General features: G+C 39.9%; 1 protein-coding gene across 2 annotated transcripts in view; it reads right to left on the reverse strand.

Moving 5' to 3' along the window:
• The window catches only part of cmip (c-Maf inducing protein), a 231,350-nt gene extending 216,785 nt beyond the window's left edge, over nucleotides 1-14,565 (reverse strand). The window contains exon 1 of one of the 2 annotated variants that reach the window (XM_055648942.1): nucleotides 13,850-14,565. In XM_055648942.1, coding sequence (XP_055504917.1) covers nucleotides 13,850-14,149 — 300 coding nt within the window. In that variant the 5' untranslated portion in view covers nucleotides 14,150-14,565. The remainder of the gene's footprint in view (nucleotides 1-13,849) is intronic. The other variant, XM_055648943.1, reaches the window with a different exon arrangement.
• Nucleotides 14,566-15,001: the final 436 nt, after the last annotated feature.

A 15,001-nucleotide genomic window follows, 5' to 3' on the forward strand; every position in this document is an offset into this window, starting at 1 on the left:
ATATCGTATAAATATAAGAACCTTATTTCGTTATGAGAAAATTATGTTTTATCCTGTACGCGGTTGGAATACTTTTCAAATGTTTCCCATTGAAGGTCTACATTGTTGTTCACCAGTATTATTGTCCATTTTACCTACCCAAGATGTACTGTCAGACCCTCAAAGTCAACTTTTGTCCCATCTATGACTTAGTTTCTTCTCACGGGTGTTTCTCTATTGGCTTATCAACATATATTACAATAATGCCATGATTGCCTAGATATTACTGATAATAATTCTCTTATGTGCTCTAATTATCTCCACAGCCAACAAAGAATTCTTAAGGGGTTGGACAGGCTAGATGCAGGAAGATTGTTCCCGATGTTGGGGAAGTCCAGGACAAGAGGTCACAGCTTAAGGATAAGGGGGAAATCCTTTAAAACCGAGATGAGGAGAACTTTTTTCACACAGAGAGTGGTGAATCTCTGGAACTCTCTGCCACAGAGGGTAGTTGAGGCCAGTTCATTGGCTATATTTAAGAGGGAGTTAGATGTGGCCCTTGTGGCCAAGGGGATCAGGGGGGTATGGAGAGAAGGCAGGTACGGGATACTGAGTTGGATGATCAGCCATGATCATATTGAATGGCGGTGCAGGCTCGAAGGGCCGAATGGCCTACTCCTGCACCTAATTTCTATGTCTATGTTTTTTATGTCTAATCTTATGATTTTTACATATTAGCCCTTTATAAATTCTATATATTCTGTAAGAATGCCATTTCCTTATGTCCATAATCAATAGACTATAGAGTTACAGTGTGGAAATAGGCCCTTCAGCCCACAGCTTCCACGCCGACCAGCGATCACCCCATACACTAGCACTATCCTACACACTGGGGGCAATTGGTTACCAAAGCCTACAAACCTGCACATCTTTGGAGTGTGGGAGGAAACCTGAGCACCAGGAGAAAACCCACATGGTCACAGGGAGAACGTACAAACTCCAAACAGACAGCACCCGTAGTCAGGATGGAACCCGGGTGTCTGGTGCTGTAAGGCAACAGCTCTATTGCTACGTCACTGTGCTGCCTCATTGGGGGAAGCCGATATCACCTATGATGGTGTATGACGTTTACTCATTTTGCCATTATCACAGCATATTTCTTATTTGACAACTCTTCCACAATTAAGCTGTCTACGGACACATATATTAATTTGATCGACTGTTCATAATTATTTATCTCTATTCATATAGATTCTAATTTTGTACATCTTACACATGAAAAAAAAATCTAATTTTTTTTCTGACATGACCTTCAACCAATTTCAAAACTAAACAACTATTTCCGGGATGCCCCACTTCCCAGTGTTCCTCAGCTAACAAAAAGCTGGTAATTCAAATTATGCCACAAAGCTTGTTGTGCACATTGGATATGTCCCAAAGAATTCCATTCACTGGTTTCCATATCAACTCCAAAGATACTGGCAACAAATCTTTCAAATGCTAATTTCAGATTGAGGAAAGGAACAGAGCAGACTAAATGTTTGGCAGGAATTATTGACTGGTGATCCCCACCAAACTTTGTAGATACACAAAGATGTCATGCATCATGAGTTACTCTTTAATTCCATTCAGTGTCCCCTCCATCTAAACTTACACCATGTATATTATTTCTCTTAAAAGGTATACAATTTTCCATCAAAAATATTTAAAATCCATTTCAGTGGGATTTACAGTGGCGACAAATCCAATGGTAGTACTAATACTCACAAAATATTTAGGCTTCATTCTTAAAGTTTCTTAAAAGACACGAGTAATTGAATTACCATTGTGTAACACCATTGCCAACCAACCATTTTCCTGAGATCAAGACACAAAATGCTGGAATAACAGCGGGACAGGCAGCATCTCCAGAGAGAAGGAACGGGTGACGTTTTGGGTCGAGGCAGTTCCTTCCTATACCTAACCATATTCCTGCATGCATTACTTATGCAGACTTAAAGCTACACAGAACAACTCAAGGTATTCAATATAAGTAGCGAGGCTTTCTCAGAATTTTCTCAAAATGGCTAACTTCAGAATTCAACAAGCAATTTTACAATATCATCCCATGAAATATTCAGTCTTATGATTATCTCAGATTGCACCATGTACCAGGAGCACCAGATGTAATAATTCTGCATCTCAAACTAAAGGTGTAGCCTCTCTGCCATTTTCAGGTCAAGCAAGGGAGGCTGTACAATAAATGTCAGCTTTGCCAATGGTTTTTTCATCTTCCCCCAGTGTTAATAAATAAAACAATTGTTATGTTATATTTTGTACATATGGCAGACCAATATTCAAGAGGAACAAGAGATTAAACATTGGTGTGCCTTCTGCATGTTAATATTGTGTCTGCAATGTATGCTGGGATTAAGCTTGGAATACAATCATGGTCAATTTATCCTGAGCAAATGCTTAAACTGAGCCAATGGTGTTATACAGTGTATGTGTCTATATATATATATATATATATATATACAAATGCGTGCATATATATATATAAATATATAATATATATATATATATAAAATATATATATAGGGGTCAAGGAAAGAGCACACACACACAGTAAACAGACAATAATAGACTATTATTGCACTACGCAGTTCAGAACTTATTTGAGGTTGTAGTGTTTAATAGCCGAACAAATGACTGTAGGGAAGAAGCTGTTCCTGAACCTGGACGTTTACAGTTTTCAGTCCTCCAGAAAGCAAACGGTTTGACTGGGGGAAGAGGTGTCATTTTCAGGGCTATCCATTTTCTATCAGTACTTGTGAACCCAGGAGTTTCATTTCAAATCCTTTATTTGTTCTTCTACATATATATCCTACCACACATGGCATGTTCTGAACTGTTGTGATTAGCAGACGATAATGAGGACAAGATTGCAACCACAAATCGCTTCAGAAAATGTTTTAAAGAGCCATTTATTCCCAAGAACTCTTAATGATCCCGCTTTGCTTTTGCCTTCAACGTGTGTTCTAGGAATAGGGCAGTGCCTTCCCACAAAATGTCACACTTGTCAGTGACTTGGATGTCAGACCAAAATAAAACAGTCCCAGGAATCTCCAACTGTACACCGTCATATTCTGACCCATGAGGAAAAACAGCTGGGTTTGGTGTCACACATGGGAATAATGAATGCCAGGCCAACATGTTTATTAAAACCATTATTCAAGATGTTCAGAGGCTTACTTGTTTTGAGATGCAAAAATTATTCTCTTTGCAGTAAATTAGCTGCTAGGAAATCAGAACAAAACAAAGCAATTTGTTTGGAAAAGCACTTTTGTAAAAAAAAAAGGCGTTACTTTGAATACAGGCTACTGCACCAACATCAGCATCATTAAAACAGAGTTCTCTCGTTGAAGATGTCAAATGACATGGTCACACAATCAAACGCCACAGTCAACCATGAACTGCTTTCCTTTATGCTACGTAATTGTAAGCTCCCAACTGCTCAACGTCAAAACGTCAATGTTTGTAATCACATTAGTAAAAACACATGGACTATCTTCGTTCAGTCCACAATGAACGAAAATATTTCTGCACATAACAATGTCAGTGTTCATTAAAGGTCTGAACCGATTATTTCAGTGATCATTTGGTTATTAATGATGTTATTTGACATTTTCATCCCTAGATCTGATACTTAATCCTGTAGAGAATTAAACTTTTTTTTTTTTTTTTTTTTAAATATAAAGGTGATGAGAAGTGCTACAGGATATTTTATTAAATCAGATGTAACAAAATAGAAAAGCCCAATGAATTGGTTGGTCTGATCACAGATTTTTTTCAGCAGCTTCTGAGAAATCCAACTAGTATTGGAATAGGAGGTACACAAAAATGCTGGAGAAATTCAGCGGGTGCAGCAGCATCTATGGAGCGAAGGAAATAAGCAACGTTTCGGGCCGAAACCCTTCTTCAGACTGATAGGGGGTGGCGGGGAGAAGGCTTGGAATAGATTATTGGAATAGATTAGTCCCAAACAGCCTTCACATCAGACTTGGGATTGGTACCAGTTTGGTTCAGTTTAGTTTAGTTCAGTTCAGAAACACAACATGGAAATAGACCCAATGACTCACTGAGTCCATGCCAATGATCGATCACCTGTTCACACCAGTTTAACATTGCCCCACTTTCCCACTCCTACACACTACAGGTAATTTAGTGGCCAATTAACCTGCTAACCCACATCTTTGGGATGTGCGAGGAAACGCTGAAGAAACCCACACAGTCACAGGGAGAATGTGCAAACTCTGAACAAGCAGCACTAGAGGTCAGAGTCGAACCCTGAATCTCTGGCACTGTGATGCAGCAGCTCTGCCAGCTGTAGTGGCACTGTTTTTTATTGTCATGTGTACCGAGATCAAGTGTACAGGTTTTGTTTGCATGTTATACACTCAAATCAGATAATACTTTACACGAGTACCACAGGTAAAGCTAAGAAAAAAGACAGAGTGCAGAATATAATAGTTACAAGTGGAAAAGAGATTTAAAAGAGTGGAGCGATGGTGTTGAATGATAATATATCCTCTTCTGGGACAAGCTGCAAAGAGGTCCATGCTCTGCCACCATCTTTTCATCCGTGGCGTTCCAGTTCTTCACATCCATCTGTGAAGTTCCACTATTCCACCACCTACTTACTGCCACTCCCAAAGTCCCTGCAACATGGCTAGTGCCTCTGCAAGCTGCACTCTCGGATTCCTTGAAACCTTGCAATGTATTGATGCTGGTGCGTGACCGATTATCCTTCAATCTGTGATACTTCCTCAAATCGTCTCTCACATTTTTCACAACTCTTCTACCGCGTCCCATTATGGATCATTGACGGGAAACATATGAGGTAATGCATTGCGCATGATTCAGTAAAGTAATTCTGAAACGCAACAGATTTATGGGAATTGAAATATAATCGAAAAAGGTGGAAGAGACAGAACTGCAAACCAGCAGTGATGCGCACAGTAACAGTAAATGCTGGATACACACGTCAGGGCAGGCAGACTCTGTGGCGGAGAAACACAGCCTATGTTTCAGGTCAATGATGTTCCATCAGAGCAGGGAAAGGCTAGAGACAAAGTATGTTGTAAGATAAAGTAAAAAGAAGCTGAGGGAGAACAATAATAATGGGAAGATCTAGGAAGATTAAGTGTCAAAAGGGCTGACAGCACCTGATGCAAAATGCTGGTAATGGATGAAGTAGCACAAGGTCAGGTCCAGAGGAAATATTTTAAACTGAATAATTATTTGCTATTTTCAGAGGAAGTTGGAGTGAGTTCAAATTCTGGATTATCTTGAATGGTTGAACTCAATGCACAGTCTGGACACCTGGAACATGTCTGGTCGGGAGATGGCGTTCTGTTCCAGGAAGTTAATTAGAGCTTCATGAAGCCTGTGCAGGAGGAGGGGGCAGAGCGGAAGGAACCTGACAAAAATAATTAGGAAAGTGTCTGTGCAGATGAATGGTCCCTGACCTAACTCAGTTTCTCTTCCCATAGACGCTGCCTGGCTTCCTAAATGTTGCCAGCATTTTCTGTTTTATTATAGCAAAGTACAAATTAAAATCAGAGTAATCGTTGAGAAATTAATACGTTGTCTAACTAATGTATTTAAGTAATTTGACAGTCACTACTTTAAGCAAAAGATGAAGGAAGATCAGTTCATGCATATGCTGCAAAAATCCATTTGATCAGGCTTACTAAAATGGAGACACGTTGGATTGGAGGTAACATGGGACATGGACAACCCATTAGATGCATAATAAGTTTGCACATGATTCTTAGTAAGAATGGAATAAATTGCACGGTAGTGCTGAGGAGAATGCAGACGACTATCAATGTATTAAATCAGAATGTAGGCAAATGTAATTTAATATGCAGCATGGATGCAAGAATGGGAAATGGAAGTTTAAATTGGAAAGCATTAACGAAAGATAAACACCGGCATTTAAGGCTTCCATTAAAAGATAATTCACAGGTGCATTAAAAAAAAATCAAGAAGGCTAATATTCTAGAGCTCTTCTAGAGGTTTAAAATTTAAAAAAATAAATAAAAGTAGTTATTGGTCACCACCCTGGCAAATCTGCACTGAACACTACAGGGATTTTGAGGGACAGAAAGACAGTGGAATTGGGGCTGAAATTATGCAGCTGCTGTGATAAGCAAAATGCTGCCCGCTAGGCAACTCAAATGGTTATCTCCTGTATGTAAACCCTGGCACTCAGCACGATTCCAATACGAGAGAAATTAAACGGAACTAAAGTGATCTAAAAATATGGAACAAATTAACAGTTCAAAATCATTCCAATTTGCACAAACATAGTTAATTTAACACGTTAAATTATATTGGAAACACCATTCCACAAATAATCTTTCTGTATATATAGGAAGCACCATTCACATCCCTTTCAGAATGTCCCAAAACGTTTACAGCCAATGCAGTACTTTTGACGTTCTCATTGTTGACAGATGTCAAAGCTGTGAGTAACATTTAAATATCTTTGATATTCAAAAGTAGTTTTCACAATACTGCTCAGAGCAAACACACCTAAAGCAAATGATTTACAATTCTTAACACGAGTAATTTAAAAATTAAATAAAAAAATCTAAGAATGCAAATAGCCAGAAACATTAAATTAAAATAATATTTTTTGAAGACCAGAAGTTGTCCACCTCGTTGCTTTCTTCTGCACAGGCTTCATTGAAACCTAAGTTGGCACTGGGGAATTTCAGCAAGAGAAAATCCTGCAAATCCAACCCCAAGTGAGCTCAATGTCAATTTAATTTTGTATGCATGCCTTTGCTCAAATAAATTGCACTAAATTATGTGGCTGTCTCCTGTAATCATTATTTCACCACTGCAGACATGGAATGCAAGGGGATATCACTAACAAATAACACTTTGGGCAATTCACATTAATAAGGCATGGGCCGTTGCAGCTCTCTCGGCATTAGTGATTAGTTTCATTTAGGACGGGGTTCACAACCTTTTTCGTCCAGTTTACCCCTGACAACTTTAATAGCACATAACAATGTTATTTCACTTATTTATAAGCAACTAATGATGAACAGATACCAGTATATCAGAACCAAACACAGTCTGTCAATGAGAAAAAATATGTACAAATCCAGAATCATCAAATTTACCCCCAGGGTAATTTCTGGAGTAACTCAGCGGGGCAGGCAGCATCTCTGGAGAGTAGGAATGGGTGACGTTTCGGGTCGAGACTCGAAGTCTGAAGAAGGGTCTCGACCCGAAACGTCACCCATTCCTTCTCTCCAAAGATGCCGCTTGTCCCACTGAGTTACTCCAGCTTTGTGTCGATCTTCAAGCCATCTGAATTACTGCGTCCAGTGCATTTTGTTGTAAACAAAAAAAGTGGCATTACTGTGCACGTATAACAGTTCACGTGCCACTATTGTCTGCTGTGCATCAATGTCCTTTTCAACTATTTGCATGTGCAGGTGGGCGTTATTGCACATACCGTCACAAAATAAGCACAGAGTCAAATAATAATAATAATCAATTATATCCTCACAATAGCATTTATGGGCTCCAGTTTTGTATTTGTGTTGCATTAACCAGAGTAATTCCTAGCACTTCACTGCTATTGAAGGGGCTCTTTTTTTATTGAGGACAAACATTTCGCAATCTTTCTGTTCTTGAGAAGGCTGAAGACATGTCTGGCATTGCCATGGCGATTATTGAACATGCACAATTTATACTCAAGGAGTAGTATATTGGGTGGAGAAATGATAGACAGTCCTTACACCTCTAAGACACAAGACATCCACTTCAAGATAGCCATTTGAAAGTCCCCCCTGTCCGAAGAGTTCAGTAAAGATAGACACAAAATGCTGGAGTAACTCAGCGGGACAGGCAGCATCTCTGGAGAGAAGGAATGGGTGGGTGACGTTTCAGGTCGAGACCCTTCTTCAGACCGTAATTGCCCTGTATAAAACTATACCAATTCCCAGTGAGCAGGGACTACAGTGATAGAACAGAATTACCTCCTACAAATTAATTATTCTTTTCAAAATAAGTCAAAGCAAGCAGCTGATTAATTGACGGTGCTTTACCCAATGGTAGTGCATGAGAAACAACCCAATAATCCACCACCTCTAGAAACTGTGGTAATAAAGAGCACACATTTATACGTGATTCTAAACGTAAAATATACACATTAGAACCTGCTTTAATCGCAGTTTTCTTTGAAGGTAAAAATTATATCCAGTTCAATGCCTTTAACTATTCTTTATGCTGGACTGTACATTTTTGCACCTTCTATTCCAATACAACCCCTGGTACATGATAAGGAGAGGATTAATTAGATCAGCAACTTTTTAAAATAAATCCAAACCCTTTTTCGTTAACTAGGAGAAGCAAACGCATACAGTGGAAGCCAAGTGTTTCTCTGTCCTATAGGGAGGGATACCACAGAGTGAACCTTAAACCCACAGCATATTTTGTGCTCAAACATTGTGGCTGGGATGGAACTCGATTTTTGCTGCTTTATTCATTCATTTTAAACTGGATCTACAAAGTGACACGCCTTTTCACGAGCCTAATATGTTACCAAAGTGCATAATTAAATATCATGATAAATTTCTAAAGAGCTATGAATTTGCCATTTCGGATAATCCAATTTGATGCAGATTATTAAGTCATGTTGCAGAATCACATACACTGTACAGCACAGAAACAGGCCACTCCACCCTTCTGGTTTATGCTGCCCATTATATTTCCCCCTAAGCCTTGGTTTACCCTTTGTCACACTTTATATTCCCTTAGACGTAGAAACTAAGAATTGCAGTTTATACCAAAGATAGACATAAAGTACTGGAGAAACTCAGCGGCTCAGGCTGAATCTCTGGAGAAGAAAGATTTGTGACGTTTCGGGTCGAGACTCTTATTTAGAATATGTTCAGGATGGGGACCCACAGTCCCGTTTATATCAACGGGTCGATGGTGGAAAGGGTCAAGAACTTCAAGTTCCTGGGCGTGCATATTTCTAAAGATCTCTCCTGGTCCCAGAACACTGATGCAATCATAAAGAAAGCACATCAGCGCCTCTACTTCCTGAGAAGATTATGGAGAGTCGGTATGTCAAGGAGGACTCTCTCGAACTTCTACAGGTGCACAGTAGAGAGCATGCTGGCCGGTTGCATCGTGGCTTGTTATGGCAACCTGAGCGCCCAGGAGCAGAAAAGGCTGCAAAAAGTTGTAAACACTGCCCAGTCCATCATCGGCTCTGACCTCCCTACCATTGAGGGGATCTATCGCAGTCGCTGCCTCAAAAAGGCTGCCAGCATCATCAAGGACCCACAAGATCCTTGCCACATACTCGTCTCTCTGCTGCCATCAGGTAGAAGGTACAGAAGCCTGAAATCTGCAACATCCAGCTTCAGGAACAGCTATTCCCCCACAGCCATCACACTATTAAACACAACTTCAAACAAACTCTGAACTATAACAGCCTATTACACTTTATATGTTTATTGATATATATATATATATATATTATATGGTATATGGACACTGAACTGTTCTGTATTTATGACTACAATATCCTGTTGTGCTGCAGCAATGCAATAATTTAATTGTCCTATCTGGGATACATGACAATAAATTTTTAACTACATCATAAATGTATCTATTCCCCTCACGAGCTGCAGCATTAATTTTAAATCTTGCTATTGAGTGATATTGTAAAAACATCTTGGAATCAAAACATTAACTCTGTTTCTCTCCCCACAGTTGCTCCCTGGCCTGCAGTGTTTCCAGCATTCTTTACATTCATTTCAGATTTCCAGCATCTGCATTTCTTTTAATTTTCAATGACTAACACTGCTTTGTTCTCTCTGCTCATAGCGAAATTCAACTCTATGAATATGTTTAGTTTTCCATATTTCTTGCATGGGATCTATACTTTGTTGGGCTTTTATTAAAATTCAGCAATGAGAAGAAAAACACGTTCAAAACTAACCGTACTCTATGTACATTTTAATGTCAAAATCTGCATGGCAGCAAATCCCCCCAAAATGATATTTTATTGTACCATGTGTTTGATTTCACTTCATTTTTTTTTTGAAAGGCCTTTTGTTCAGGTCTTTTGCTTCAATTCCTCGTAACCACTGTTGATTGACCTTCAATCAGCTTTCAACTACAATAAAGGTTAAAACACTCATGCATTGGGATAAATATACAGCAAGCAATGTACACTTGCAGCCTCAACTATAATATTGAAAGTACAGGTAATACAACCAATTTAAATCGTACTTCTGAGACACGTCATTTTAGTTTCGTGGTAATGACATCAACCCGGATCCAAAATGGATTCTATCGAGAAGTCAACACGTTTGAGCATATTTGATTTCCCCAGTCGTTAGGTATGTTCGCATCAGCCAAATTGTCCACCATACATTTTATTTTCATCCATAACCAAATAACTTTATTTATTGTAGTTACCATCCAAAATAATTTCCAACTGCAATAAATGGAAGTAAAGAAACAGACTGCAACATTACTGGGTACATTTTACCTTGCTCACCTCACCTCTCCAACTGTGAAAATAATCATAGAATTCCAAAAATTAGTTTCAATAAACAAACTGACACTGACTTCTTTATCCGACGCAAGAATGCTTTTCTTAGAAAACAATAGGATTTGTGGAATTTGTATCATAATGGCGCAAACAAATACTTATCTCATTGAAAATTATTTCTCCAGATATCTACAGCCTGGTGTTCAATTTTGCACCGGATTTCTGCAAGTGCAGTAAAGGAATAGGGTACATCCGAGACAGATTGCACAGTAAGCGGTCTTAGATATGTGATGGCCTTCCTAAAGCCCTCTAAAATCTCAAAGAACATCTGAAAACTTCTCAAACTTACTTTTAAACCTCAACCTTACTGTTATTGCTTGGTTTTTTTTACATATACTGAGCTTATTTTTTGTTGTTTATTATAGTGTTTACAGAGTACATATCTGTTGTGTTGCTGCAAATAAGACGCTCACTGTTCCATTTTGGAACATGACAATAAAGCACTGTTGACTCTCCTCTGTTTGACTACTGGGGAGATATTTGAAAAAGTTCAACAAGTTGAAAAAAAAAATCCAACCACGATTTTAAACGAATCTTGCCGGATAGCCAATTCCTAACTGTGTTTCAATCATCCACTGGAGTTTCCTATCCAGAGATTTCCATAAAAATCCCACTGCACCAAATTACAAATGGGTTTTGGTATTAATTTCTTGACCCAATTATTGACAATGATTAAGAATCCCAGATTAAGGACATCCCATTGTACTCCGGTAAAGTGGGAATCTGAGAAAGACAACAGAAAGAGTGCAGCAAATGCACCTACAAATGGTCCACACTCGACTCCCACGGGTTTATAGTTTATCAAAGTACCTATTTCACAGTGTAAGGTAGACTGTCCATTCTCAATGTTAATCAACCAATTTGATTGGAAAATAAATCCTCACAGATTATAACTAGCTGTTTTGACCTGTCATTTTGCCCTACTGGTTTTTATATAGTGCAAAGCCAGATTCTGATACCTCATTTCACACTCTCGTAGCCACTTTATTCAATTCAATTAATCTAACAAGATATATTAATAATTAGATAATATAAAGCTGTAACAAGATAATTTATTGCATCCTGGAATAAATGCAGGTGTTTGGAGTTGACAATGTTATTCTCGATTTAATTTAATAAACTGATTTGATTGCTGTGCTTACAATTGCATTTGTGCCCATATTAAAGGAGTGAGTTTTGGACTTTAAATTATTGTGCAACCATAATGACGTTTAAATAATTTGCAGTAATATCTAATGTACGTTATGGGGCACCGTTTAAATCGATGATAAATATTTAATACTATGATTTAGGATGGTTTAACGCCGACATGTTTCCCCAATGATTACCCATGTTTTATTTAATATTCTGCCTTGAAGGAAATGTGATCAACAACAGAGGGGAGTTTGATTAACTGGAGACACGGAAATGCTCCCCTTTGCTTTACACACACCCTTCGGGCCGTTCAATCCGTTTTAATGACTGGCCATACAGGATGTAACGCTCGGGAGGCGAGGCAATGCGGCTGGAGTGGGTTCAATACAGGAAGAAACACGAATACCGGACACCATAATATCAGCCGTCGGGACAGGCTGCATCTCTTCTTCTTGTGTATGGCGTGTACAGCCTAAAGTTGTAGGACAACTTGTTCCATTTGATCCGATTTGATTGTGCGCGCCGGGTTGATTGCATTCGTCAACACTCTGTCTTCGCTTCCGAGAACTCACCCCAACTTATTCTTTTCGGACTGAGAATGTAAATGCTTCGGAAATGAAGACATTAAACTTCACCCTCACCATCTACTTTCTAAGCACTGGGTCGAAACGGCTCGTATGAAACTATTACAAACTAATCTGAAATATTCCCACTACATTTTACGTTGTTCTGCTATTCAATTAGGTCTCTGCATTAGAAATTAAATTCCTGCTATTTCACATACCTGCCAATGCCGGGTGGACAAAATAGCGAGATAATGTTACGAGTACACCGTTTCATGCACTGACATTGCCCGTCTACAGTTTGTTGACAGTGTTCAGAATCAGCAGTAAATTGCACACCACCTTTCAAAATCTCACGGGGTGTCAATTTTTAAAAATTATTAGTTTAATAATTCACAAGCAGATTTCTATTATTATTGATTTATTATTTATATTTAATAAGTTCCCCGTAAGTATTCCAATGACAGACCTTTCGAATGAAAGGGAATCATGAGAAACACCTATAGATCTGATATGAAATGGAGCGCCGACGTTTGCCGGGTTGGGTCTACAAATGCGCTGCTCAGTGTAACATAGATAGTTGTATCGCTGAATTACATATCCCGGATGTGTCTGCTCTCAACAACACCAAAGCTGTTTTTTCCTAATCCCAACCCCAGCTCCAGTCAGCTAGTACTTCGCCCTGTGAAAAACACATCCTGCCGTTCCCAACTCTCCCCAACCTTGTTCTCACTCTGTCCCGCATGTTAAAAGTTGCCGGCTCCTTGGCGCTCGGTTTCCAATGTTTGGCAACTATTTGGGAGAAAAACTCACATCAACATATCATAGTTATATGTTAATGGAGGCCAACGTTTAAATTAATGCCCTCAACGATTTCAATTCATGCTATCTCAATGATTCTAGCCAGCTCTTCACTATCCGTACTGACACTGAACCATCGGCTAAATCCGTCTGTACAAATTGTTGGGAACTGTGGAACAGACCAAATCGGTTGCTCTGTGCAGCACTGCCAAGCTGTGCCCTGTACACTGTCGCCTGTCTCTGCTCGCCAAAGGCTCCAATCTCGTTTTATTCGAACATTTGCAAAGTCAGGGGTGAAAAATTACATTATTATTTTTTACATTTTGAAACTCGGTTCTGAGGGAGAAGCAACGCTGAAAATTCGTTTTGAAAACAATGAAACTCGGCCACTGTGAATGAAATTACACTGTGCAGCGAAAACAAGGTCACAGACAACGAGAGCCAAATGATCTACACTCCATCATTATTGATAAACTTCACATGCCGCCGTGCACCCAGTTTACACACACTGCATTGATTCCAACCAAACTGTTGAAATGAGAATGTGGCTGGCGATGTACTCCAGCACATTGTGTCTTGTGTGTGTGTAACAGCATCTGCAGTTCCTTGTGTCTACAAGGCACTCGTTTTAATTCCGCAGTTGAACACAGCGCCTTCAATGCATGTTGGCTGTATCTTGTCAGCACCCTTCTCTGTGAAGGGAGAGAGAATTATAGATTGTGTCGGCACTTACCGTGGCTGAAGCAAGGCTGTTATGAGCCAGGGTCAGATGGTGAGGCTCCCATCTCCGCAAGAATTTGGAGGTGAGGATCTTGCTGAGAAATGTCCTGGGATGCCTGATCACACACACCTGTATATCCCCCTCCTGCAGCAGTTTATACCTCATGCCGTTCGTACAGTAATTAGCTCGCCTGCAGGGCGCTGCTCCCAGTTTGTTGAGATCCGAAGCCGAGGTCTCGGGCAGAAGGCAAGACTTGTCCTCCGAGCCCTGTGTGTGATCGCCGCCGCCGCTGTTGCTGCTGTTGAAATCCATGGCAGTCCCCGCAAGCCGAGAGGAGGAGGTGGTGGTGGAAGAGGAGAGAGGAGGCTCGGCGTCCACAGTAGAGAACACCCTTCACAGCCGCTTCCTGCGCTCCCCGTGGTCCTAGGACTGCGCTGTGTAAAACAAAGCCATGGTCTTTTCCAGCTAAACCACCACCCTGTGAGCAAAACAACAATAAAGAACGCGGCCGATATTCAACCCCCTTCCAAAATAAGGAGACAAAGGCGAGACGTCACGGTTCCAATGAGGATAATCTTAGTAGAGGAGGCAGGCGATGAACATTGCAGAAACTCTGTCCGTCTGGTTGGTCTCCGCCTGATCATGTGGCTCTTCACTGACGTCAATGGACTTGGTGAAACTGACCAGAACGGATGCACTGCGTGGTTTTAAAGGTATAGCGAGGGAGGCGACAGATACCACCATTTTATGAATCTGCTTGACACATATGTGTGTTTTTGTAAATGAGGCAGCCTGTCAAAGGGAGCGAGAAAAAAAAACAAACACGAAATATTACTGGGGAGCTTGCATGAGAAGGGAAAGGTGGTCAAAGCAAGCTAGAGACCCCTTGTTATCTGCAAATGATGTGTGTGTGTGTATATGTGTGTGCATATATATATATGTATATATATGTATATATATATATATATATGTGTGTATATATATGTGTGTATGTATGTACACACACACACTGAAACAGGATAGGACAGACCCATGCAACCCCCCCACCATTTTAAACCTTTTTATCTTGTGGACAATTATCTTCTGCACCAGTAACGAGGCTGCGGAAATGTAGGGCAAACTGACGATTATGTACACAGACCCTTCTTTAGGTTTGTTTTGTTT

The sequence above is a fragment of the Leucoraja erinacea genome, chromosome 17 (genome assembly GCF_028641065.1).
Source record: "Leucoraja erinacea ecotype New England chromosome 17, Leri_hhj_1, whole genome shotgun sequence".
NCBI lineage: Eukaryota > Metazoa > Chordata > Chondrichthyes > Rajiformes > Rajidae > Leucoraja > Leucoraja erinaceus.